Source organism: Salmo salar, chromosome 27, assembly GCF_965601325.2.
Source record: "Salmo salar chromosome 27, fSalSal1, whole genome shotgun sequence".
Taxonomy (NCBI): Eukaryota; Metazoa; Chordata; class Actinopteri; order Salmoniformes; family Salmonidae; genus Salmo; species Salmo salar.
The window spans coordinates 36,203,278-36,227,574 of record NC_138317.1 but is presented as its reverse complement, the minus strand read 5'-3'; the positions used below and the strand labels follow the sequence as shown (position 1 = coordinate 36,227,574).

At 46.5% G+C, this 24,297-nt stretch overlaps 1 protein-coding gene across 1 annotated transcript; it reads left to right on the top strand.

The window, feature by feature from the left end:
* The first annotated feature begins 152 nt into the window (after window positions 1-152).
* LOC106588987 (TBC1 domain family member 20) lies at window positions 153-22,427 on the top strand. The gene is made up of 8 exons (XM_014178583.3): window positions 153-397; window positions 1,056-1,241; window positions 1,610-1,690; window positions 2,427-2,613; window positions 3,257-3,358; window positions 10,973-11,114; window positions 13,146-13,330; window positions 21,963-22,427. The coding sequence occupies exons 1-8, from the start codon at window positions 328-330 to the stop codon at window positions 22,249-22,251; spliced, it is 1,242 nt and encodes a 413-aa protein (XP_014034058.1). The 5' UTR covers window positions 153-327; the 3' UTR covers window positions 22,252-22,427.
* The last annotated feature ends 1,870 nt before the right edge of the window (window positions 22,428-24,297 follow it).

Sequence of the window (24,297 nt, the reverse complement as noted above, 5' to 3'; positions counted from 1 at the left end):
GCTAATACATTGAGCCCGCCTTAATCTATTTACAATTGACAGTGAATGAGCCAATAAGATGCGTAGATTTTTAGAAGGAGATCCTTTTTCACCAATCAGATAACATAAAAATATAAATCCCTCCTCAAAATAAATACCTCTGTTGATTTCCTGGGACAAGTGCCGATGGACAGGAACAGCTGTTTGACAAATGACAGCTCATGCTCTGAATTCGTTTTAATTGTTGTTTTCTGTCGTTAGATAAACTATTTTAAAGCTGGATTTATATCTGCAAGTGCCGATAGCAAAACATATGTACTGTTGATGCTCTATTAATTTTAACAGGATATGAAAAAGGGAAGGAAACACCAGCAAGGTACAGGAGCCCGGGTGAATGGGAATGCACAGCAACATGGAGGTAAACTTAATCAATCAGTACTAAATCATTACCAAATTGCAGATAATCTACCCATATAGTACATGGTGAGAATAGTTGTACAGTTGATAATTGAATAGATGCATAGCTTCTCGTGTAACTAGCTCTGTATGAGTCCTCTGTCGGCTGGCCAGCTGCCCAACATGCTACGTGGAACAACAAAGCAATGTGACCATCGATTGACCCAGAGCAGAGCCTGGATGGGATTTATCCATATGAACCATCATTCTTAATGGCAATACAAATGCACATTCTAGAATTCATAATCACTCATTCTTTTTCAAAACATGTCAACCTGCATAAGTGAAAGTAGTTACTGTCAGTAAAGTTGCCCATGCAGTTGAAGCAAAGCAAGATTGAAATAGATTGGTGGGATACTATTGCTAACTATATGCACTACATTTCAAATTAGTAACATAGTATTAAGTGTGAAAAGCAAGCACTTTAAATAGCATTATGTCAAAGGAGTTGACTGACAAAAAGTGATTTCAACATACCAGCATAGACAAGAGCTGTTGCTTGCAGTGGTACTCAATAAATACTGGGGATATCATCCAAGCCAACCGTGACCACAGTCAAGACCGTACTGCTATCTGAACGACATGTATGATCTCAATTCATATTTTCTGTTGTCAAACAGAGCATGAGTCGTGGAAAAAGCTGAAGCTGGTGGAGATCCACCAGGCCCTGAACTGTGACCCTGTGGACATTGAGACCCTGCGGAGGGCGGCCATCAGCGAGGGAGGCCTTCTAACAGACGAGATCAGGAGGAAAGTCTGGCCCAAGCTGCTCAGCGTCAATGTGTACAACTTGCCTGCTAAACCAAGTGAGTGAGATGTTTACATGTGAGGAATATGGATGCCCATTATTGCAGTTGGCCATTGCCCTGAGACATGGCTGTAGAAACTATCCCTATGACGCCAAGTTGTACATTGTGTCAGCATGCATCTAGCTGTCTATAGTCCGTTGATGTATGTTAAATGAATGTAGCCTACTATTAACCTCATTAACTTCAGGTGGCTTCTATCAACGTTGACTCATCCTTAGTCCTCAAAACTGTGCAACAGAGGAACGTAAATACCCCACAAGCAACATTCAAGGCCTTTGGCAGTAGTACTGATGAATATTGTATGTTCAACTGAAACCAATGGTTGGGAGGGGGGTGGACACCAAGCAGTTGTGTTTTGATTCCAGCCAAGGATATCCGAGAGAACCACAAGGACTTCAACCAGGTGCTCCTTGATGTCAGGAGGTCCATGAAACGTTTCCCAAGAGGTAACTCACTCACTGTGCCTGACATAGAATACAATAGAATATAATACATTAGAGTAGAGGCAACTTACTCCCTGCCATTGAATAAAATAGAATGGAAGTTACTCACTCACTGTACATGCATTTGATCTGATCAGGGGTCAGCTGATACTTCACGGTCTCCTCCCTTTGTCAGTTAACTCAGGGTCTTACTGGGGGGCATCTCAATACTGTTCTTCAGTGGCTTCCTTAAGCATTTCCTGATTTCCTTTTCTTCATCATGACCACTGATTGAAGGAGACTTGATTATTAAAACTAAAACCAATATGATGGAAACCGACTTCAATCCAGTCCTTGTGTCTACCAGAGATGGGCTGCTTGTATCAGTGTCTAGTGTTCTTGAAGTTAATTAAATGATGAAAGCAAACAGTTGACAGGTATGGAGACACTGAGGTTGAGACGAGTATCTGAAGCTCTAGTGATTGCAGTTTGCTGCCTAGACGTTGGTTGTTAATATATGGATTGAATCAGAGCGAAAGAGTTTGCTGCTATCTCTTTTTTTTTAAATTTGTAATATTTTTAATTTTTTCCCGAAGTATTGAGATACAGCCATGTTTTCTTCCCCTCTCCCCAACCAGTATTGAGATACAGCCATGTTTTCTTCCCCTCTCCCCATTCGCTATTGAGATACAGCCATGTTTTCTTCCCCTCTCCCCAGTCAGTATTGAGATACAGCCATGTTTTCTTCCCCTCTCCCCAGGCATGCGTGTGGACGAGAGGCAGGTACTACAGGAACAGCTGATCGACATCATCCTGGTTGTCCTACAGAAGAACCCTGCGTTACACTACTACCAGGGTTACCATGACATCGTGGTCACCTTCCTACTGGTGGTTGGAGAGCGCATGGCCATTGCCATGGTGGAGACCCTTTCCAATCACCACCTCAGGTAGATATGAGGATTATTGCTGCTGTTACTGATCTAGGATCAGATCGGGTCCCCCCTGCCCACACTGTATATAATCTTATACATTATGAGGGTTATTGCTGTTACTGATCTAGGATCAGATCTGCCCCCCCCCCCCCCTGCCAATAATACAGTATAATGTTATTGATTATGAGGGTTATTGCTTTTGTTACTGATCTAGGATCAGGTCCCCCCCTACCCATATACAGTGTAATGTTATTCAATATTAAAGGTAAATCTGATCCTATATTAGGACACCTACTATGAGACGCTTTATGAATAAATAACAGCCCAGGCCTGAGTTGAAATAGTATTTGAAATCTTTCAACTACTGTGAGATTTTGCTTGAGCCTGACTGTAGTGCCAGATGGGTGGGCATGGCAATTTTCAGACTATTCCATTGGTTTCATTGCGCCAGGCAAGCTCAATCAAACACAGATTTTTACTGTTAGTCTGTTGTTTTACGACACATGCAACATTATTTTATTTTTATTTGACAAGTATTTGAAAGATTTCAAATAATATTGCGACCCTGTTCTCTTATTATACCCCTTGTTTTAACATTTTAACACAACAAAGATGGCTTCCCTTCTGTGTCCATCATGGCCACGCTATGCTCCTGCAGGGATTTCATGGATCCTACCATGGACAGCACCAAGCACATACTGAACTACCTAATGCCAATACTGGAGCAAGTTGATCCACAGCTACATGATTTTATGCTGAGGTAATTATTCGTTTTTTTGTGTGGATTTGTTAGAGTTAAAGACCCAATCCAGCCTCCCTAGCACCTCATATTATCATCTGATTTACTAAACAAAAGGCACATCTCAGTAGGTGGTTCAGGTCATGAGTTACTGCCTTACTTTGTTGTTGTCTTAGGTATCTCTTTATGTTGTGTTGTCTCTCTCGTCGTGATGTGTGTTTTGTCCTGTATTTATATTTAATTTATTTTTAATTTTAATAGTATTTTTAATCCCACCTCCCATCCCCACAGAAGGCCTTTTGTTAGGCCGTCATTGTTAATAAGAATTTGTTCTTAACTGACTTGCCTTGTTAAATAAATAAATAAATATTCACACATCAGAGGTTAGGTGAAACCTATCTGGTGTATGTGACAGTAAAGGGTTTTTCTTTATTTTTACTATTTTCTACATTGTAGAATAATGGTAAAGACATCAAAACTATGACATAACACGTATGGAATCATGTAGTAACCAAATGTGTTAAACAAATGTGTTAAACAAATCAAAATATATTTGAGATTCTTCAAATAGCCACCCTTTGCCTGGATGACAGCTTTGCACACTCTTGGCATTTTCTCAACCATATTCATGAGGTTGAGAATTCATTCCAGATTCATTCCAGATTCACCTGGAATGCATTTCAATTAACAGGTGTGCCTTGTTAGAAGTTATTTTGTGGAATTTATTTCCTTTTTCATGCGTTTGAGCCAATCAGTTGTGTTGTGACAAGGTAGGGTTGGTTTACAGAAGATAGCCCTATTTGGTAAAAGACCAAGTCCATATTATGTTAAGAACAGCTGAAATAGGTAAAGAGAAACGTCAGTCCATTACTTTAAGACATGAAGGTCAGTCAGTACACAACATTTCAAGAACTTTGAAAGTTTCTTCAAGTGCAGTCGCAAAAACCATCAAGCGCTATGATGAAACTGGCTCTAATGAGGACCGCCACAGTTAAGGAAGACACTGAGTTACCTCTGCTGCAGAGGATAAGTTCATTAGTTACCAGCCTCAGAAATTGTAGCCCAAATAAATGCTTCACAGAGTTCAAGTAACAGACACATCTCAACATCAACTGTTCAGAGGAGACTGTGAATCAGGCCTTCATGGTCGAATTGCTGCAAAGAAACCACAACTAAAGGACACCAATAACAAGAAAAGATTTGTTTGGGCCAAGAAACACAAGCATTGGACATTAGACTGGTGGAAATCTTTCCTTTGTTCTGATGAGTCCAAATTGGAGATTTTTGGTTCCAACTGCCGTGTCTTTTCTGAGACGCGGTGTGGGTGAACGGATGATCTCCACATGTGTATTTCCCACTGTAAGGAGAAGGTGTGGGGGTGCTTTGCTGGTGACACTGTCTGTGATTCATTTAGAATTCATTTAGAATTCAAGGCACACTTAACCAGCATGGCTACCACAGCATTCTGCAGCGATACGCCATCCTATCTGGTTTGGGCTTAGTGGGACTATCATTTATTTTTCAACAGGACAATGACCCAACACACCACCAGGCTTTGTAAGGGCTATTTGACCAAGAAGGAGAGTGATGGAGTGCTGCATCAGATGACCTGGCCTCCACAATCCCCCTAACCTGAACCAAATTGAGATGGTTCGGAATGAGTCGGACCGCAGAGTTAAGGAAAAGCAGCCAACAAGTGCTCAGCATATATGGGAACTCCTTCAAGACTGTTGGAAAATAATTCCAGGTGAAGCTGGTTGAGAGAATGCCAAGAGTGTGCAAAGGGTGGCTATTTGAAGAATCTCAAATATAAAATATATTTTGATTTGTTTAACACTTTTTTTTTTGTTTTTTTTTTGGGTTACTACATGATTCCATATGTGATATTTCATAGTTTTGATGTCTTAACTATTATTCTACAATGTAGAAAATAGTAAAAATGAAGAAAAACCCTTTAATGAGTAGGTGTTCTAAAACTTTTGACTGGATGTCAAATATATATATTTGACATCCAGTGTATACATAAAATGTGTTTACTTGTGTACGCCCATATTCATGAAGGCTCTGAAAGTAGAATACTGATCTAGGATCAGTTCTCCCATGTGCATGTAATTGTATTCATTATTATCCAAAAAGCAAAGCCGATCCTAGATCAGCACTCCTACTCTGAGATGCTTTATGAACACCGGCCATGCTTCCCACTCTTCTCTCCTGAAGGGGGCAGTAGAGTGTACATGTTTGTCTTGGAAAGGTAGGTTGTCGCAGCCAGGATATTAATTACACTCGAGTCAAACTGAGAGAGAAGTAATCGATGGGATAGAGTAAAATCAATCTGTCTCTACCTGCCTTGCCATCAGTGTGTGTAGTTAGTATGAGACATCAGAACAGAGGGCTAGAGAATGAGGAAAGACTGGATTTCTTATTTATTTGATGTGTTTGTATAATTGATGGTCTGACAAGAACGTATAGCACGGTGGGATTTAATTGGAAGACTGAGTTAAGAATGGGCCCTGGTTTCCTGTCTCCACAGCTAGCTGTCAGCCAGTCAAAGGATTCCACCGCCTTCCACTGTGCTGTCACTGTTCTGTCAGTGTCTTGATTGTCAACCATCTTAAGGTTTTTTCAACGTCAATATGATTGTTGCGTTGGCAAGTCGCATGGTTGAGGACATTCTTGTTTTTGCACGCTAGACATGTCTTTCATACAGCTCAGAGGAAATGTAACGCGTTAGATAAGGATCAATGTTTAGACTCAAAACCTGAAGCTGTGTTTTATTTGAATGCTGGTCAAAGTGTGTGTGTGTGTAACCAACCCTCTTAAAACCCCAGTGTGTGGTGTACTAACACGCACTACCACAGTACTTGATATTGTCCTCGTCTTATTTGTGTCCTGGGTGTTGCGTTGGAATTTTATGGGGTAACCTGTATCACATAAACCTCTAGTGTTGAGTTTTCACTCACTCCCTCCGTCTTTCTCTGTTGCGTGCAGAGTGTCCCCAGGCCCTGATAGAAAATAAAGTTATTTTTGATAGTAGCGCCATGTAAAATGTAGAGAATAGGAGGATCTAGTTATTAAATATTGAATAGGGGTGCATCTTGGGACACGGGCTGGCAGGAGGGAGGTTTCTAACCTGCTGTCTCTGTTCTGGTCACTGTAGGCTAGTGTAGGGCCACGAGCAGAAGGGTGCATCCCAGATTGCATCATATCTCCCTATGTAGTGTACTATTTTTGACCAGAGCTCTATGGGTCCTGGTCAAAAGTACAGTAGGCTAGTGCCCTACCTAGAAAATAGGGTACTATTTGAGACAGAAGCCCACAGGTTTGGTGTGCTCCGTCTGGCCCTGCTGCCACTGTTTTTAGGCTACCTTTTAGGCTACCTGAAGAAGTATTTGATGCTAGAACAGTTCTTTAGCCTAGTTTTTATAAGTAGGCGTTACTTAATTTTAACAAAATGAAAGGTTTATAGAGGCAAGACATTTGACAATGCAATGATTGTTGCTGTTGTGGTTTCCGTCCTAAATGTTCAGTTGGCTATAGGGCTGCTTATGGATGTTAGACACAGGGGATTTAAATGAGCGGCACTCAAGAGTACAATGAGTTGTTCTCCTGCCAAGCCCAGAAATAACAACTCAGAAAAGGATCGTTCCACGCCAGCAGAATTTTTTTAGGTATCTCCGATTGTTCTGGCAATTTTCACATAATAAACTTAATTGAGAGGAAGGATGTTTTGAAATGCTTTTTACATTTTGTATCACCAACCATTTTTGAGAAAAAGCTGTTGAAAGCAGACATTTTAAGCGCTTTTTTAGATTTGTCATGTAAGACCCTATGATCTGTGAACCGTAAATGATATAGACATCTTGCTGTCGTTATCCTCCTTATAGTGTGCTATACAATATGGAGTATGTCTAGATTCTGAAATTAAACATCACACATTTATTCAACATTACAAATATATCTACCTTTTTTGAATTTGTTCATTTTAAGACATTAAAAAGTAAAAAGCATGACGTTCCTATGTGAGAATTGCCAGAACAATCTGAGATACCAAAATATTTTTCAGCTCCCGCTGGCGTGCAATCACCCAAGAGCCATTTTTGGCTCCTAAAATAGAGCTGCATTAAGAACTGCAGTCCAAAGGGCTTCTGTAGTGAACCGTGCCTAATGCCTTGCCTTTAGGACTGGGCTCTCTGTAGTCTATAATTACATCATCAGTGTGTGACCGTCCTTACTCACAGAAGCTGGCATCGGCATAACTTGTGGGTGTGTCTCAAATGGCACCCTATTTCCATGGAAACCATTTCCTATATAGTGCTACTTTTGACCAGAGCCCTGTGGGATGTAGCCTTTTATTTACACATTTCACTAAGACATCCATCCCCACTTTGGAGGCAAATACAGGATAAGCGCTGCCCCCCCCCCCCCCCCAGCAGCAGCAGGAGATTGAATTTTTCTGTGCATCAACCAGTGGAGGCTGCTGAGGGGAGGACAACTCATAATAATTGCTGGAACAGAACATATGGAATGGCATCAAACACATGGAAAGTATTCGATACCATTCCAGTAATTCCGCTCCAGCCATTACCACAAACCCATCATCCCCAACCTCCTGTGACATCAGCTAGTGAGACTTCAACTGGTGTTTTTTCATTAGCCAGTGTACAAATTAGCTGTTGATGTTGCTGTTGCTTTTTATAATGAGAGGTTGAGCGATGTTGTTGCTGTTTATTTCCTCTTGTAAAGTGTATTGAGACTCTGTGACGATGTACTTTGAATTCACTTGACATGTTCACATGGCCTAGGCTGTTGGAATCCGGCCCACTGCTATTTCAGCACACTCTCTCCTCCATCTTTCCTCTACCTTTGACTACATTACATGACCACACTGCATGACCAAAAAAGTATGTGGACACCTGCTCGTCAAACATCTAATTCTAAAATTATGGGCATTAATATGGAGTTGGACCCTCCTTTTGCTGCTACAACAGCCTCCACTCTTCTGGGAAGGCTTTCCACTAGATGTTGGAACATTGCTGCAGGGATGGGGTTGAGGTCAGGGCTCTGCAGGCCAGTGAAGTTCTTCCACACTGATCTCAACAAGCCATTTCTGTATGGACCTCACTTTGTGCACAGGGGCAATGTCATGCTGAAACAGGAAAGGGCCTTCCACAAACTGTTGCCACAATGTTGAAAGCACAGAATCGTCTAGAATGTCATTGTATGCTGTAGTGTTAAGATTTCCCTTCACTAGAACTAAGGACCCTAGCCCGAACCATGAAAAACAGCCCCAGACCATTAATATTCCTCCACCAAACTTTACAGTTGGCACTATGCATTGGGGCAGGTAGCGTTCTGCTGGCATCCTCCAAACACAGATTTGTCCGTCAGACTGCCAGATGATGAACTATGATTCATCACTCCAGAGAACGCGTTTCCACTGCTCCAGAGTTCAATGGCGGCGAGCTTTACATCACTCCAGCCGACGCTTGGCATTGCACATGGTTATCTTAGGCTTGTGTGTGGCTGCTCGGCCGTGGAAACCCATTTCATGAAGCTCCCGATGAACAGTTCTTGTGCTGACGTTGTTTCCAGAGGCAGTTTTGAACTCGGTAGTGAGTGTTGCAACCGAGGACAGACAGTTTTTACGTGCTATGCGCTTCATCACTCGGTTAGACGGTTCCACTTTACAATAACAGCACTTACAATTGACCGGGGCAGCTCTAGCAGGGCAGAAATTTGACGAACTGACTTGTTGGAAAGGTGGCATCCTATGATGGTGCTACGTTGAAAGTCGCAGAGCTCTTCAGTAAGGCCATTCTACTGCCAATGTTTGTCTATGGAGATTGCATGACTGGGTGCTCGATTTTATACACCGGTCAGCAACGGGTGCGGCTGAAATAGCCAAATCCACTAATTTGAAGGGGTGTCCACGTATGTATGTGAGTGTGTATGTATATATATATATATATATATATATATACTGCTCAAAAAAATAAAGGGAACACTTAAACAACACAATGTAACTCCAAGTCAATCACACTTCTGTGAAATCAAACTGTCCACTTAGGAAGCAACACTGATTGACAATAAATTTCACATGCTGTTGTGCAAATGGAATAGACAACAGGTGGAAATTATAGGCAATTAGCAAGACACCCCCAATAAAGGAGTGGTTCTGCAGGTGGGGACCACAGACCACTTCTCAGTTCCTATGCTTCCTGGCTGATGTTTTGGTCACGTTTGAATGCTGGCGGTGCTTTCACTCTAGTGGTAGCATGAGACGGAGTCTACAACCCACACAAGTGGCTCAGGTAGTGCAACTCAGCCAGGATGGCACATCAATGCGAGCTGTGGCAGAAAGGTTTGCTGTGTCTGTCAGCGTAGTGTCCAGAGCATGGAGGCGCTACCAGGAGACAGGCCAGTACATCAGGAGACGTGGAGGAGGCCGTAGGAGGGCAACAACCCAGCAGCAGGACCGCTACCTCCGCCTTTGTGCAAGGAGGAGCAGGAGAAGCACTGCCAGAGCCCTGCAAAATGACCTCCAGCAGGCCACAAATGTGCATTTGTGTCTGCTCAAACAGTCAGAAACAGACTCCATGAGAGTGGTATGAGGGCCCGACGTCCACAGGTGGGGGTTGTGCTTACAGCCCAACACCGTGCAGGACGTTTGGCATTTGCCAGAGAACACCAAGATTGGCAAATTCGCCGCTGGCGCCCTGTGCTCTTCACAGATGAAAGCAGGTTCACACTGAGCACGTGACAGACGTGACAGAGTCTGGAGATGCCGTGGAGAACGTTCTGCTGCCTGCAACATCCTCCAGCATGACCGGTTTGGCGGTGGGTCAGTCATGGTGTGGGGTGGCATTTCTTTGGGGGGCCGCACAGTCCTCCATGTGCTCGCCAGAGGTAGCCTGACTGCCATTAGGTACCGAGATGAGATCCTCAGACCCCTTGTGAGACCATATGCTGGTGCGGTTGGCCCTGGGTTCCTCCTAATGCAAGACAATGCTAGACCTCATGTGGCTGGAGTGTGTCAGCAGTTCCTGCCAGAGGAAGGCATTGATGCTATGGGCCGGCCCGCCCGTTCCCCAGACCTGAATCCAATTGAGCACATCTGGGACATCATGTCTCGCTCCATCCACCAACGCCACGTTGCACCACAGACTGTCCAGGAGTTGGCGGATGCTTTAGTCCAGATCTGGGAGGAGATCCCTCAGGAGACCATCCGCCACCTCATCAGGAGCATGCCCAGGCGTTGTAGGGAGGTCATACAGGCACGTGGAGGCCACACACACTACTGAGCCTCATTTTGACTTGTTTTAAGGACATTACATCAAAGTTGGATCAGCCTGTAGTGTGGTTTTCCACTTTAATTTTGAGTGTGACTCCAAATCCAGACCTCCATGGGTTAATAAATTGGATTTCCATGGATTATTTTTGTGTGATTTTGTTGTCAGCACATTCAACTATGTAAAGAAAAAAGAATTTAATAAGATTATTTCTTTCATTCAGATCTAGGATGTGTTGTTTAAGTGTTCCCTTTATTTTTTTTGAGGAATATATATATATATATCGTACCTCTAGCCTATCACATTATCCCAAAAATTATAACTGCCTTCATGTGTTTTGCTGCAGGGCCGAGGTGGGCACCATCTTTGCTCTGAGCTGGCTCATCACATGGTACGGCCACGTCCTGTCTGAGTTCCGTCACGTTCTCAGGCTCTATGACTTCTTCCTGGCTTCACACCCTTTGATGGCCATCTACTTCGCTGCTGTGGTAAGAACCACCATTTGAACTGTGACCTCTGTTTTATAGTAATACAATAGATATGTTGTTGTGCATTTTTGTGAGGAATGGACATGTTTCTTCTGCCTTACTCTGTACCTGCGCCTGTGTGCTTTCAAGTTGTCTGCTGAACATATTTTTGGTGCAGTGTGTATTTTCTGTAAGTGACTGTACCATGCTCAAATTACTATCTGAGGTGAATTCGGAGATGCACTCTTATTTACACTGAGTGTACAAAACATTGAGTTGCACCCCCTTTTGCCCTCTGAACAGCCTCAATTCGTCAGGGCATGGGCTCTACAAGGTGTCGAAAGCGTTTCACAGGGATGCTGGCCCATGTTGACTCCAATGCTTCCCACAGTTGTATCAAGTTGGCTGGATGTTGTTTGGATGGTGGACCATTCTTGATACACATGGGAAACTGTTGTGTGAAAAACCCAACAGCGTTGCAGTTCTTGACACACTCCAACCGGTGTGCCTGGAACCTACTACCATACCCCGTTCAAAGGCACTTCATTATTTTGTCTTGCCCATTAACTCTCTGAATGGCACACATACACAATCCATGTCTAAATTATCTCAAGGCTTAAAAATCCTTCTTTAACCTGTCTCCTCCACTTCATCTACACTGATTTGAAGTGGATTTAACAAGTGACATCAGTAAGGGATAATATCTTTCACATGGATTCACCTGGTGAGTCTGTCATGGAAAGAGCAGGTGTTCTTAATGTTTTGTCCTCTCAGTGTATAGGACAGTGGTCACTAATGGACAAAAAAACACGAAGTAGTCCACACATTCCACTAAGCTCTCATTAGATGGTATTGGGGAAGTGATATCTCGCCAAACTTCAAATGTGTCTTTCTCGCTCTGCGCTTTGTAAATGGAGTTGTTTTTTGACTACTTGTCAGCAGCAAAAGAAAACAACAAGTTTTTCAAAAAGAAAAGGCAAGGATTTATCTTTTTACACACACACACACACACACACACACACACACACACACACTCACACAAGCAAGTACAGGGATCCAGGGCACTTTGTTGTAGCTAGACCAGTTAATTAAACAACTGTAATGAACTCACCAGAGGTTTGGTGTGGAGGACTAGCTGTGTTTGTGCTAGATTGCTTTAAATGGCCCCTTTCGTCTCCTTCCATAAGCCTATCCCCTGCTAGATATTGGAGCTGCATACAAACCAAAGGGGGCCTGAGGCCTTTTGAAGTCGGGATACAAAGCAGTCAGGAAATGTTGTTCGTCCTGCCGCTCAGGTTACCAGGCACAGTAGTTCGTCCTGCCGCTCAGGTTACCAGGCACAGTAGTTCGTCCTGCCGCTCAGGTTACCAGGCACAGTAGTTCGTCCTGCCGCTCAGGTTACCAGGCACAGTAGTTCGTCCTGCCGCTCAGGTTACCAGGCACAGTAGTTCGTCCTGCCGCTCAGGTTACCAGGCACAGTAGTTCGTCCTGCCGCTCAGGTTACCAGGCACAGTAGTTCGTCCTGCCGCTCAGGTTACCAGGCACAGTAGTTCGTCCTGCCGCTCAGGTTACCAGGCACAGTAGTTCGTCCTGCCGCTCAGGTTACCAGGCACAGTAGTTCGTCCTGCCGCTCAGGTTACCAGGCACAGTAGTTCGTCCTGCCGCTCAGGTTACCAGGCACAGTAGTTCGTCGTGCCGCTCAGGTTACCAGGCACAGTAGTACGTCCTGCCGCTCAGGTTACCAGGCACAGTAGTTCGTCCTGCCGCTCAGGTTACCAGGCACAGTAGTTCGTCCTGCCGCTCAGGTTACTCGGCACGGAGGGGGGGGTGTGTGCCCGGCCAAAACCCACAATCGTTACTCACCGCACATCTCCCGGATGAGATCACAGTCTGGTGTATAATGGTAGGCGTTGATGGTAGGCGTTGATCTACTATGAATGTATTGAAACGTATTAATTGGGTTTTAACAGAATGTAGCTAGACGAATTGTCACTACTCTCTACTGATTGGTTGAATGGGACAGAGCATGCTAATATTCTGTCTCCTTTGTAGATCGTCCTGCACAGGGAGAAGGAGGTGAAGCAAACCGAGTGTGACATGGCCATGGTGCACCAACTCCTGTCTAAGATCCCCCAGGACCTGCCCTACGAGGAGCTCATCACCCAGGCCCACTGCCTCTTTACCCGCTACCCACCCTCCCTGCTGGCCAAGCGTGCTGCTCTGCAGTCCCGCAAGAGGTGAGTGTTTCAGGGTCTCCCTCTATAATACAGTACCTTTGGGAGGGGAGGAGACTGCTTCAACCAACTAGTAGTCCAGTGTTATGACTAGTGTTGTCAGGGTCTATGATCTAAAGAACAGAGGCTCCTGCTACATCTGGCTGAGGAATTAATGGAGATGTGGATCCTGCCAGTCACTTGGTAATGGAGGAGACATTACTTGGAACCAAATGTAGCACAGTCAGATTGAGCTTGTAGACGGTGGATTATCTGCAGTGTAGACCCAGCAGGGGATTCCATCCAGCCTGCAGACTCTTGGATGTCTGTCTGTTGTAAGGGATGGGATTTTACTGTTCAGGCCTGGCGTGGATCCTCTAGATCCCTCAAATTCAGATCTGAACCTCAAAGCCAAAAAAGGAAGTCTGGGGGGCAGGAGGGGGACAGGGGGGTCAGGTTGCTGACTAGTGGTTGCTGTTGCGTAGTCTGATCGTCTCGGGGTAAAAGCTATTAGCCAGTCTGTCAGTTTTAGCCATGATGCTCCTCTACTGCCTGCGTCTGAGGGATGGGAGATCAGGCCGTGGCTGAGGTCCTTGATGATCTTCTTTGCCTTCCTGCGACACTTGGTGTTGTAGGTGTCCTTGAGGGCAGGCAGTGTGCCCCCAATAGTGTGTTGGGCTGAACGTACCACACTCTAGACTTACAATATTCACATATCCAACAATCAGGTTTTAGTCTGAACTGACCTGAAACATAGGGAACGTGAGGGGAGATAGTCCCCTGTGTAGTATTCGCAGTAGATCTAACTTTGTTCAGACTGCGAGTAGAGTAGAGCGCTCTGTGGTTTTTCCACATGTCCAGCAGGTGGGGTTGTTGAGCACAAAGTCCCCCAGCCCACACCACAGACTATTCTCCTCATGATGCTGGAGCTGATCCTCTTCCTCCTTAGTGTCTATTGTGATGTGGCTGACATTCAGTCCTGCCTGTTTGCATACCAGTCCTTTGTATGCAAACACTATGTGTCGGTCTGTGAGATTGAGCCTGTAGATCCCTGTGCGTTTCTCCTTTTTCCCCCCACAGGTAGGTTGCTTGTCTCACTTTTATGATGCTATCAACACCAGCGGGAGGTAATGAATACCTTTACCATGCCCGCAAGAGCAATGTTGTTCTCCCTCTATTCATGTCTCCCTGGTGGACAGAAATGCCTTCTAAACAGTGTTTTGGATCCAGTGACAGAAATCTGGTTCACTTCAGATCTGACAGGCAGCGAGAGAAGCAGAAAAACCTGTCTCTTGTCAGAAAAGGTTGTGGAGACGGATGGGAGGGTTAGTCGTCTGGGTTTGGGATGTATTCTCTTTTCAACGTCACACTCGTCACACCACAGAGAGAGGGGGGGGGGGGGGGGCTTGTGCGGATGCCAGCTATCCACTAAATAAGCCTAGTCCCTAGGTAATTATGGGGCTGTCTTATTTAGCATGCAAAACCCCCATCTCCATCAGAGGGGGAGGTGGGGGGAGGTGGAGTGGGTAATTTGGGAAGGCTGGGTCGTGTGGTACATGCCCCAATATTGTTCTTGGGGCGGAGATGAAATTAGTAGCTTTCACCGCACTCCAACCCCTGGTTTCTGGCTCTATTTGTCTGATTGACTTTAGAATGGGCTGCAATGGGGAGGATGTGGTTAGAATGGGCTACAATGGGAAGGATGTGGTTAGAATGGGCTACAATGGGAAGGATGTGGTTAGAATGGGGAGGATGTGGTTAGAATGGGGAGGATGTGGTTAGAATGGGGAGGATGTGGTTAGAATGGGGAGGATGTGGTTAGAATGGGGAGGATGTGGTTAGAATGGGCTACAATGGGAAGGATGTGGTTAGAATGGGCTACAATGGGAAGGATGTGGTTAGAATGGGGAGGATGTGGTTAGAATGGGGAGGATGTGGTTAGAATGGGCTACAATGGGGAGGTTGTGGTTAGAATGGGCTGCAATGGGGAGGATGTGGTTAGAATAGGCTACAATGTGGAGGATGTGGTTAGAATGGGCTACAATGGGGAGGTTGTGGTTAGAATGGGGAGGATGTGGTTAGAATGGGGAGGATGTGGTTAGAATGGGGAGGATGTGGTTAGAATGGGCTACAATGGGGAGGATGTGGTTAGAATGGGGAGGATGTGGTTAGAATGGGCTACAATGGGGAGGATGTGGTTAGAATGGGGAGGATGTGGTTAGAATGGGCTACAATGGGGAGGATGATGTTAGAATGGGGAGGATGTGGTTAGAATGGGCTGCAATGGGGAGGATGTGGTTAGAATGGGGAGGATGTGGTTAGAATGGGCTACAATGGGGAGGATGTGGTTAGAATGGGCTGCAATGGGGAGGATGTGGTTAGAATGGGCTGCAATGGGGAGGATGTGGTTAGAATGGGCTGCAATGGGGAGGATGTGGTTAGAATGGGGAGGATGTGGTTAGAATGGGCTGCAATTGGGAGGATGTGGTTAGAATGGGCTACAATGGGGAGGATGTGGTTAGAATGGGCTACAATGGGGAGGATGTGGTTAGAATGGGGAGGATGTGGTTAGAATGGGCTACAATGGGGAGGATGAGGTTAAAATGGGCTGCAATGGGGAGGATGTGGTTAGAATGGGCTGCAATGGGGAGGTTGTGGTTAGAATGGGCTACAATGGGGAGGATGTGGTTAGAATGGGCTGCAATGGGGAGGATGTGGTTAGAATGGGGAGGATGTGGTTAGAATGGGCTACAATGGGGAGGATGTGGTTAGAATGGGCTGCAATGGGGAGGATGTGGTTAGAATGGGCTGCAATGGGGAGGATGTGGTTAGAATGGGGAGGATGTGGTTAGAATGGGCTACAATGGGGAGGATGTGGTTAGAATGGGCTGCAATTGGGAGGATGTGGTTAGAATGGGCTACAATGGGGAGGATGTGGTTAGAATGGGCTACAATGGGGAGGATGTGGTTAGAATGGGGAGGATGTGGTTAGAATGGGCTACAATGGGGAGGATGAGGTTAAAATGGGCTGCAATGGGGAGGATGTGGTTAGAATGGGCTGCAATGGGGAGGTTGTGGTTAGAATGGGCTACAATGGGGAGGATGTGGTTAGAATGGGCTGCAATGGGGAGGATGTGGTTAGAATGGGCTGCAATGGGGAGGATCAAATTTCAAATCAAATTTATTTTTATATAGCCCTTCGTACATCAGCTGATATTCTCAAAGTGCTGTACAGAAACCCAGCCTAAAACCCCAAACAGCAAGCAAAGCATGTGAAAGAAGCACGGTGGCTAGGAAAAACTCCCTAGGAAAAACTCCCTAGAAAGGCCAAAAACCTAGGAAGAAACCTAGAGAGGAACCAGGCTATGAGGGGTGGCCAGTCCTCTTCTGGCTGTGCAGGGTGGATATTATAACAGAACATGGTCAAGATGTTAAAATGTTAAAATGTTCATAAATGACCAGCATGGTCAAATAATAATAATCATAGTAGTTGTCGAGGGTGCAACAAGCACGTCCGGTGAACAGGTCAGGGTTCCATAGCCGCAGGCAGAACAGTTGAAACTGGAGCAGCAGCACGGCCAGGTGGACTGGGGACAGCAAGGAGTCATCATACCAGGTAGTCCTGAGGCATGGTCCTAGGGCTCAGGTCCTCCGAGAGAAAGACAGAAAGAGAGAATTAGAGAGAGCATATTTAAATACACACAGGACACCGGATAAGACAAGAGAAATACTCCAGATGTAACAGACTGACCCTAGCCCCCCGACACATAAACTACTGCAGCATAAATACTGGAGGCTGAGACAGGAGGGATCAGAAGACACTGTGGCCCCATCCGATGATACCCCCGGACAGGATGTGGTTAGAATGGGCTGCAATGGGGAGGATGTGGTTAGAATGGGCTACAATGGGGAGGATGTGGTTAGAATGGGGAGGATGTGGTTAGAATGGGGAGGATGTGGTTAGAATGGGCTATAATTGGGAGGCTGTGGTTAGAATGGGGAGGATGTGGTTAGAATGTGGAGGATGTGGTTAGAATGGGCTACAATGGGGAGGATGTGGTTAGAATGGGGAGGATGTGGTTAGAATGGGCTACAATGGGGAGGATGTGGTTAGAATGTGGAGGATGTGGTTAGAATGGGCTACAATGGGGAGGATGTGGTTAGAATGGGGAGGATGTGGTTAGAAAGGGCTACAATGGGGAGGATGTGGTTAGAATGGGGAGGATGTGGTTAGAATGGGCTGCAATGGGGAGGATGTGGTTAGAATGGGCTACAATGGGGAGGATGTGGTTAGAATGGGGAGGATGTGGTTAGAATGGGCTACAATGGGGAGGATGTGGTTAGAATGGGGAGGATGTGGTTAGAATGGGTTACAATGGGGAGGATGTGGTTAGAATGGGCTACAATGGGGAGGATGTGGTGATGTAGAGTTCTCCCTCAATAGCTTTTTTCAGGCCTCTTCAGTGACAATTTTCTGATGATTAAGAAACATTGTGATTTATCACAATCAAATCAACAGAATTTAGCCTAGCACTTCTTTCCTGCAGAAGCTGCCAGCTGTACCCCACCCAGTGCATCAGCTCCTCCAGCAGCAGTAGGTTGGTTGGCTGTTTGGTTGAGGGGCCTCCCCTCCCGGCCTTCTGGATTTACTGTGAGAGGCGGCTGGCCCAGCAGGACTGTGATGTAGCCGGCTTGGCCTCCACTGAGGCTGCACTGGGGGACAGTGATATCACCTCCGGCACATCTCTGAGCCAGGCGGTGGGGGGTTGAGGTGGGGGTGGAGTGGGCTGGCACGGCAGTGGTTCCTGCGCAGCGACAGCGAGCATGCTGGGAAGCACAGAAGCGTTGGAAACGGATTAGCCAGTTAGACCTTGTGCACAATCACCTCTGACAGAGCTCCCTCCAACGAGAAGCGAAGAGTTGCCTCTGCATTCATTTTTCCTTCCTCTCTCTCATACTCAGTCTAAAAATCTGTGTTTCATACGCAAAGGCATCGTATGATTGTAAACAAGTCCGTGTGTTAACATCTTGAAGGTCATGACGTTGTGTGATAGGATGCTTGGCGCTGATTTTTTTTTTGTGTGTGTGGTTGTGAGTGTTTGCCATACCAATTCACAGTTAACAGTGACATCTACATACCCCCTACCCCCCTCCCTCCCTCACTTTCCCTCTCCGTAGCCCGTATCCTTCCACTAGAGCTGCAGTCATCCCTCGGTCCGTATCCTTCCACCAGAGCTGCAGTCGTCCCTCGGTCCGTATCCTTCCACCAGAGCTGCAGTCGTCCCTCGGTCCGTATCCTTCCACCAGAGCTGCAGTCGTCCCTCGGTCCGTATCCTTCCACCAGAGCTGCAGTCGTCCCTCGGTCCGTATCCTTCCACCAGAGCTGCAGTCGTCCCTCGGTCCGTATCCTTCCACTAGAGCTGCAGTCGTCCCTCGGTCCGTATCCTTCCACTAGAGCTGCAGTCGTCCCTCGGTCCGTATCCTTCCACCAGCGCTGCAGTCGTCCCTCGGTCCGTATCCTTCCACCAGCGCTGCAGTCGTCCCTCGGTCCGTATCCTTCCACCAGCGCTGCAGTCGTCCCTCGGTCCGTATCCTTCCACTAGAGCTGCAGTCGTCCCTCGGTCCGTATCCTTCCACTAGAGCTGCAGTCGTCCCTCGGTCCGTATCCTTCCACTAGAGCTGCAGTCGTCTCTCGGTCTGTATCCTTCCACTAGAGCTGCAGTCGTCTCTCGGTCTGTATCCTTCCACTAGAGCTGCAGTCGTCTCTCGGTCTGTATCCTTCCACTAGAGCTGCAGTCGTCTCTCGGTCTGTATCCTTCCACTAGAGCTGCAGTCGTCCCTCGGTCCGTATCCTTCCACTAGAGCTGCAGTCGTCCCTCGGTCCGTATCCTTCCACCAGCGCTGCAGTCGTCCCTCGGTCCGTATCCTTCCACCAGCGCTGCAGTCGTCCCTCGGTCCGTATCCTTCCACCAGCGCTGCAGTCGTCCCTCGGTCCGTATCCTTCCACTAGAGCTGCAGTCGTCCCTCGGTCCGTATCCTTCCACTAGAGCTGCAGTCGTCCCTTGGTCCGTATCCTTCCACCAGAGCTGCAGTCGTCTCTCGGTCCGTATCCTTCCACTAGAGCTGCAGTCGTCCCTTGGTCTGTATCCTTCCACTAGAGCTGCAGTCGTCTCTCGGTCTGTATCCTTCCACTAGAGCTGCAGTCGTCTCTCGGTCTGTATCCTTCCACTAGAGCTGCAGTCGTCTCTCGGTCTGTATCCTTACACTAGAGCTGCAGTCGTCTCTCGGTCTGTATCCTTCCACTAGAGCTGCAGTCGTCTCTCGGTCTGTATCCTTCCACTAGAGCTGCAGTCGTCTCTCGGTCTGTATCCTTCCACTAGAGCTGCAGTCGTCTCTCGGTCTGTATCCTTCCACTAGAGCTGCAGTCATTCCTCTCCGGGGGTAAATGACATTGCTGACAGGAGGCCTTGAGTGACAGCCGGATACAAATGTCTGCCTGACAGGCAATGTAGTTACACTGATAGTGCCACGCTCTCTGGATGGCTGGTTTCTGGTTGCTTCCTTCCTGTAGTAAGGTCAGTCAGTCAGTCAAAAGGTAACATCGGGTAGAGCGAGGAGGCGACATCTAGAAGACAGGGTCATAATCATTAATGCAAACAATGTTTTGCAATGGAAAAGTAGCATTACTTATTGGGCATTTCAGGTAGAATTCTCCCTGTTTCAGTCCGTTTTCTTCTGTTTTAGTGTCTAATGAATACAACCCAGGAGAGCTAGGCAGACTGAGTGGGCTGTGGGGGTCTCCTATTCGAGACTTGGCATTAGCTTCGTTAAGGAAGGTCATGTCCGTGTTTGTTTAACTTTGACCTAATGTAGAGTAACATATGACCTCGTGTCCCCTCACCTTGCTCAGTAGTAGAGTGGTGAATGACATGACCTGTGAGGTAAAGTGTTAGAACTAGTGACCCACTTATTCTGTGTATCCTGGGGAGGGCAAAGGAAAGAGCTAGAAAGGGACTCAAAAGTAAAGAGGGAGAGTGCAAGCAGGGCGGTAGTGTTGCGTCACACTGCACGGCTGAGAGAGCAGCTCCCGGTGGCACCACGACAAACAGAACAGGGCCTGTCGGTGACGACTCAACCACACTTAACATCCTCTGCTTCTTCTGGGTCACGAGGACAGCTGCATGCCGACTCACCCGTCTGACCTCTGTTGTGTCCCTACTTTACTTTGACCTAGGGAATAGGGTGCCATTTGGGACGCATCACTGGTGTAGTAATGCTAAACATTAATTAAAACATGAATACACAACTATTGCGGCCCACGTCACAGAGAATGACAGGTGGGCACAGGGTGGAAGGCTCACAAGGCCAATAGCCAAATTCATTTTGAAATGGCCCTATATCCCTGAAATGACAACATACTTCATTTCTAAGTTAAGACACCAGCAAAGCCACCTCAACCTGACAAAATATTTCCCCCAACTCCCTGAAGGTTTAGAATGAGCTGCTTTGATCACAGTCATCAGCTCACTATCCTGTCAGCTGTATTCAAAGCCTCAGTGTCACGGTCATTGGCGAGGTCCTAGTCCCTTTCAACAGGAGGACAAATGAGAGGAGAGAACATGGGCTAAGCCAGCCACCGACTGCACAGTACACTGTCACACAGAGTGTGTATTCCAAATGTCACCCTATTCCCTATTTAGTGCACTACTTTTGACCAGGGCACATAGAGCTCTGGTCAATAGTGGTGCACTATATAGGAAGTAGGGTGTCATTTGGGATGCCGTAGGAGAGGAGTGAGTGATAGGAGTCATCGGTGTACCACTACAGTATGTACACTACAGGAGGTTCATCAGAACAACCTGGCCCTCTGGGGTGTTAAGCTGTTTAAAGTGAAAGTTTAAAAGTTAATTGCTCTGCTGTTACCTGTCAGCTATTTTCAGCCTGGGAGCAGTAGCAAATTATACTAATGAGAGGGAGAGAGATGGGAGAGGGGGACACTCTAAAAGCCCTCTTTAAAAAAGGAGAGCGAACGACTTAGACATTGAGCCCCTCAGCCCAGGCACGAACACTCAGGGTACCATTTTCCCAGAGGCGCTTTTCTGCCATTAACCGTCCCGTTTTTTTGTTGCAAGGTTCATAATCAGGAAAAAAGGCATTTGCATTTGGTATTGCAGCGCCATGTTTACTATTACTTCCAGAGGGATGATAATGAAATGGAAGTGAATATTTTATGATTTTTTAATGATGTTTTTCTCCGAACTGTTGAGGAGAAAAATAAAAAAATGTGTGTTGCTGTGGTCTTACCCATCAGCACTAGCTGGTGTTGTGTTGCTAATGTAATTGAGAAAAAGCTGTAGCCATATGAAGTGTCTTTGTTAAGGCCATAGGGCACTGTTCCCTTCCTCCCTTCTTCCCTACTTTTCTCCCTCCCTCCCTCCCTCCCTCCCTCCCTCCCTCCCTCCCTCCCTCCCTCCCTCCCTCCCTCCCTCCCTCCCTCCCATATGGTTGTTAACTTTTTTTCACCTGTCTCTTTCCCTTAATCTTTCTTATTAACATATATTTGTCTACCGTTTCAGTATTCTTGTAAGCCATAACTAACTCAGCAGAGATGAGAAAGTGTTTCTCTCAGACAGTATCTACTTCTGTCTGTCTCCAGCATCACCATCAACTGTTTCAAGGCTTTCCAGACGGCCACTCAGCAGCAGCGGCCTGACTCGGTCCTACGTCGGCAGCTTCTCCAGGGCCGGGCCCGAGGCCTCGGAGGCCCAGACTCCCAGCTGGTCCTGTCCAGGGACACGCAGCCGAACCAGGATGCCAACCAGGCTGCCAACCAGCTCGTCAAGATGGCCGTGTGGGGCATCTCAGCCACCTTGGGGGCGGCCGCTCTGGCTGTGGCCCAGACCGCCCTGGACTGGGCTCCTGACTTCTTCATGCAGCTCTTCTGATGGACGTACTGCAGCCTGCTGTTAAGGAGCAGAGCAGAGGGGAGGGAGGTGGGCGGCAGGGAGAGGGGAAACTCCTCTGCTTAAGGAGTAGGGGGAATGTTATGCCAGGGAAAGGAGGGAGGGATGAGCTAGTGCCGAACAGGTTGTGTCACTCACACATATGTAGACCACCAGCCGAGGAGAGGGGGCGAGGGGGGGTTGGCACCTCAAAGAACCTTGTGTGCCAAAATTTGTTCCATTTAAAACAAAGGGGAGGGAAAAAAGCATTTATTTATTCAGTAGTGTTTTTATTTATGTATTTTACTTGTGCTAATATTGGGGAATGGAAGGTAGCCAGTAGATGAGTTTTTGTAATGATAAGCATTTTTGAGTGCCAGCCTGTGTGCCGTCAGCAAGTATGTCTGGAGAGAAAAACGCACCGGTAGCTAATTCACAGCAGCAGGCACACAAATTATTAAAAATCCTTTTTTTTCCTGCTGAATGCCTTGGGTTGTGAGCGACGGGAGCGGTTCATTAGGGGGTTATTCAGAGAGGTCGACTCTACAGAGAGAGACAGAACTACATTTCTGCTTTAAAATGCCACTTTAAAGTAACTGGGTTCACTTAGTCGATGGTGAATGAGGATGTATGCAGTACATACAGTGAGGGGAAAAAAGTATTTGATCCCCTGCTGATTTTGTATGTTTGCCCACTGATAAAGAAATGATCAGTCTATAATTTTAATGGTAGGTTTATTTGAACAGTGAGAGACAGAATAACAACAAAAAAATCCTGAAAAACGCATGTCAAAAATTTTATAAATTGATTTGCATTTTAATGAGGGAAATAAGTATTTGACCCCTCTGCAAAACATGACTTAGTACTTGGTGCCAACAAGGGTTTTGCCAATCACAGAGGTCAGACGTTTCTTGTAGTTGGCCACCAGGTTTGCACACATCTCAGGAGGGATTTTGTCCCACTCCTCTTTGCAGATCTTCTCCAAGTCATTAAGGTTTCCAGGCTGACGTTTGCCAACTCGAACCTTCAGCTCCCTCCACAGATTTTCTATGGGATTAAGGTCTGGAGACTGGCTAGGCCACTCCAGGACCTTAATGTGCTTCTTCTTGAGCCACTCCTTTGTTGCCTTGGCCGTGTGTTTTGGGTCATTGTCATGCTGGAATACCCATTTTCAATGCCCTGGCTGAGGGAAGGAGGTTCTCACCCAAGATTTGACGGTACATGGCCCTGTCCATCGTCCCTTTGATGCGGTGAAGTTGTCCTGTCCCCTTAGCAGAAAAACACCCCCAAAGCATAATGTTTCCAACTCCATGTTTGACGGTGGGGATGGTGTTCTTGGGGTCATAGGCATCATTCCTCCTCCAAACACGGCGAGTTGAGTTGATGCCAAAGAGCTCCATTTTGGTCTCATCTGACCACAACACTTTCACCCAGTTGTCCTCTGAATCATTCAGATGTTCATTGGCAAACATCAGACGGGTATGTATATGTTCTTTCTTGAGCAGGGGGACCTTGCGGGCGCTGCAGGATTTCAGTCCTTCACGGCGTAGTGTGTTACCAATAGTTTTCTTGGTGACTATGGTCCCAGCTGCCTTGAGATCATTGACAAGATCCTCTCGTGTAGTTCTGGGCTGATTCCTCACCGTTCTCATGATCATTGCAACTCCACGAGGTGAGATCTTGCATGGAGCCCCAGGCCGAGTGTAGGTCTACAATCTTGTCCCTGACGTCCTTGGAGAGCTCTTTGGTGTTGGCCATGGTGGAGAGTTTGGAATCTGATTGATTGCTTCTGTGGACAGGTGTCTTTTATACTGGTAACAAGCTGAGATTAGGAGCACTCCCTTTAAGAGTGTCTTTGTCAATGGGCAAACGTACAAAATCAGCAGGGGATCAAATACTTTTTTCCCCTCACTGTATAACACCCAAACCCTACCAGGAGTTGCATACTGTACTTTGAAAGGGAGGCTGCATCTGAAATTGTTCCCTATTCCCTTTTCTAGTGCACTACTTTTGACCAGGCCTGGGCTCTGGTAAAACATGTTTGTGTGA

Excerpts from the sequence above, each read along its gene's own strand:
- LOC106588987 (XM_014178583.3), top strand. The coding sequence starts at position 328 with ATGAAAAAGGGAAGGAAACACCAGCAAGGTACAGGAGCCCGGGTGAAT. Across the intron at positions 398-1,055 it reads GAATGCACAGCAACATGGAG|AGCATGAGTCGTGGAAAAAG; the intron begins GTAAACTTAATC and ends GTTGTCAAACAG. Across the intron at positions 1,691-2,426 it reads CATGAAACGTTTCCCAAGAG|GCATGCGTGTGGACGAGAGG; the intron begins GTAACTCACTCA and ends CCCTCTCCCCAG.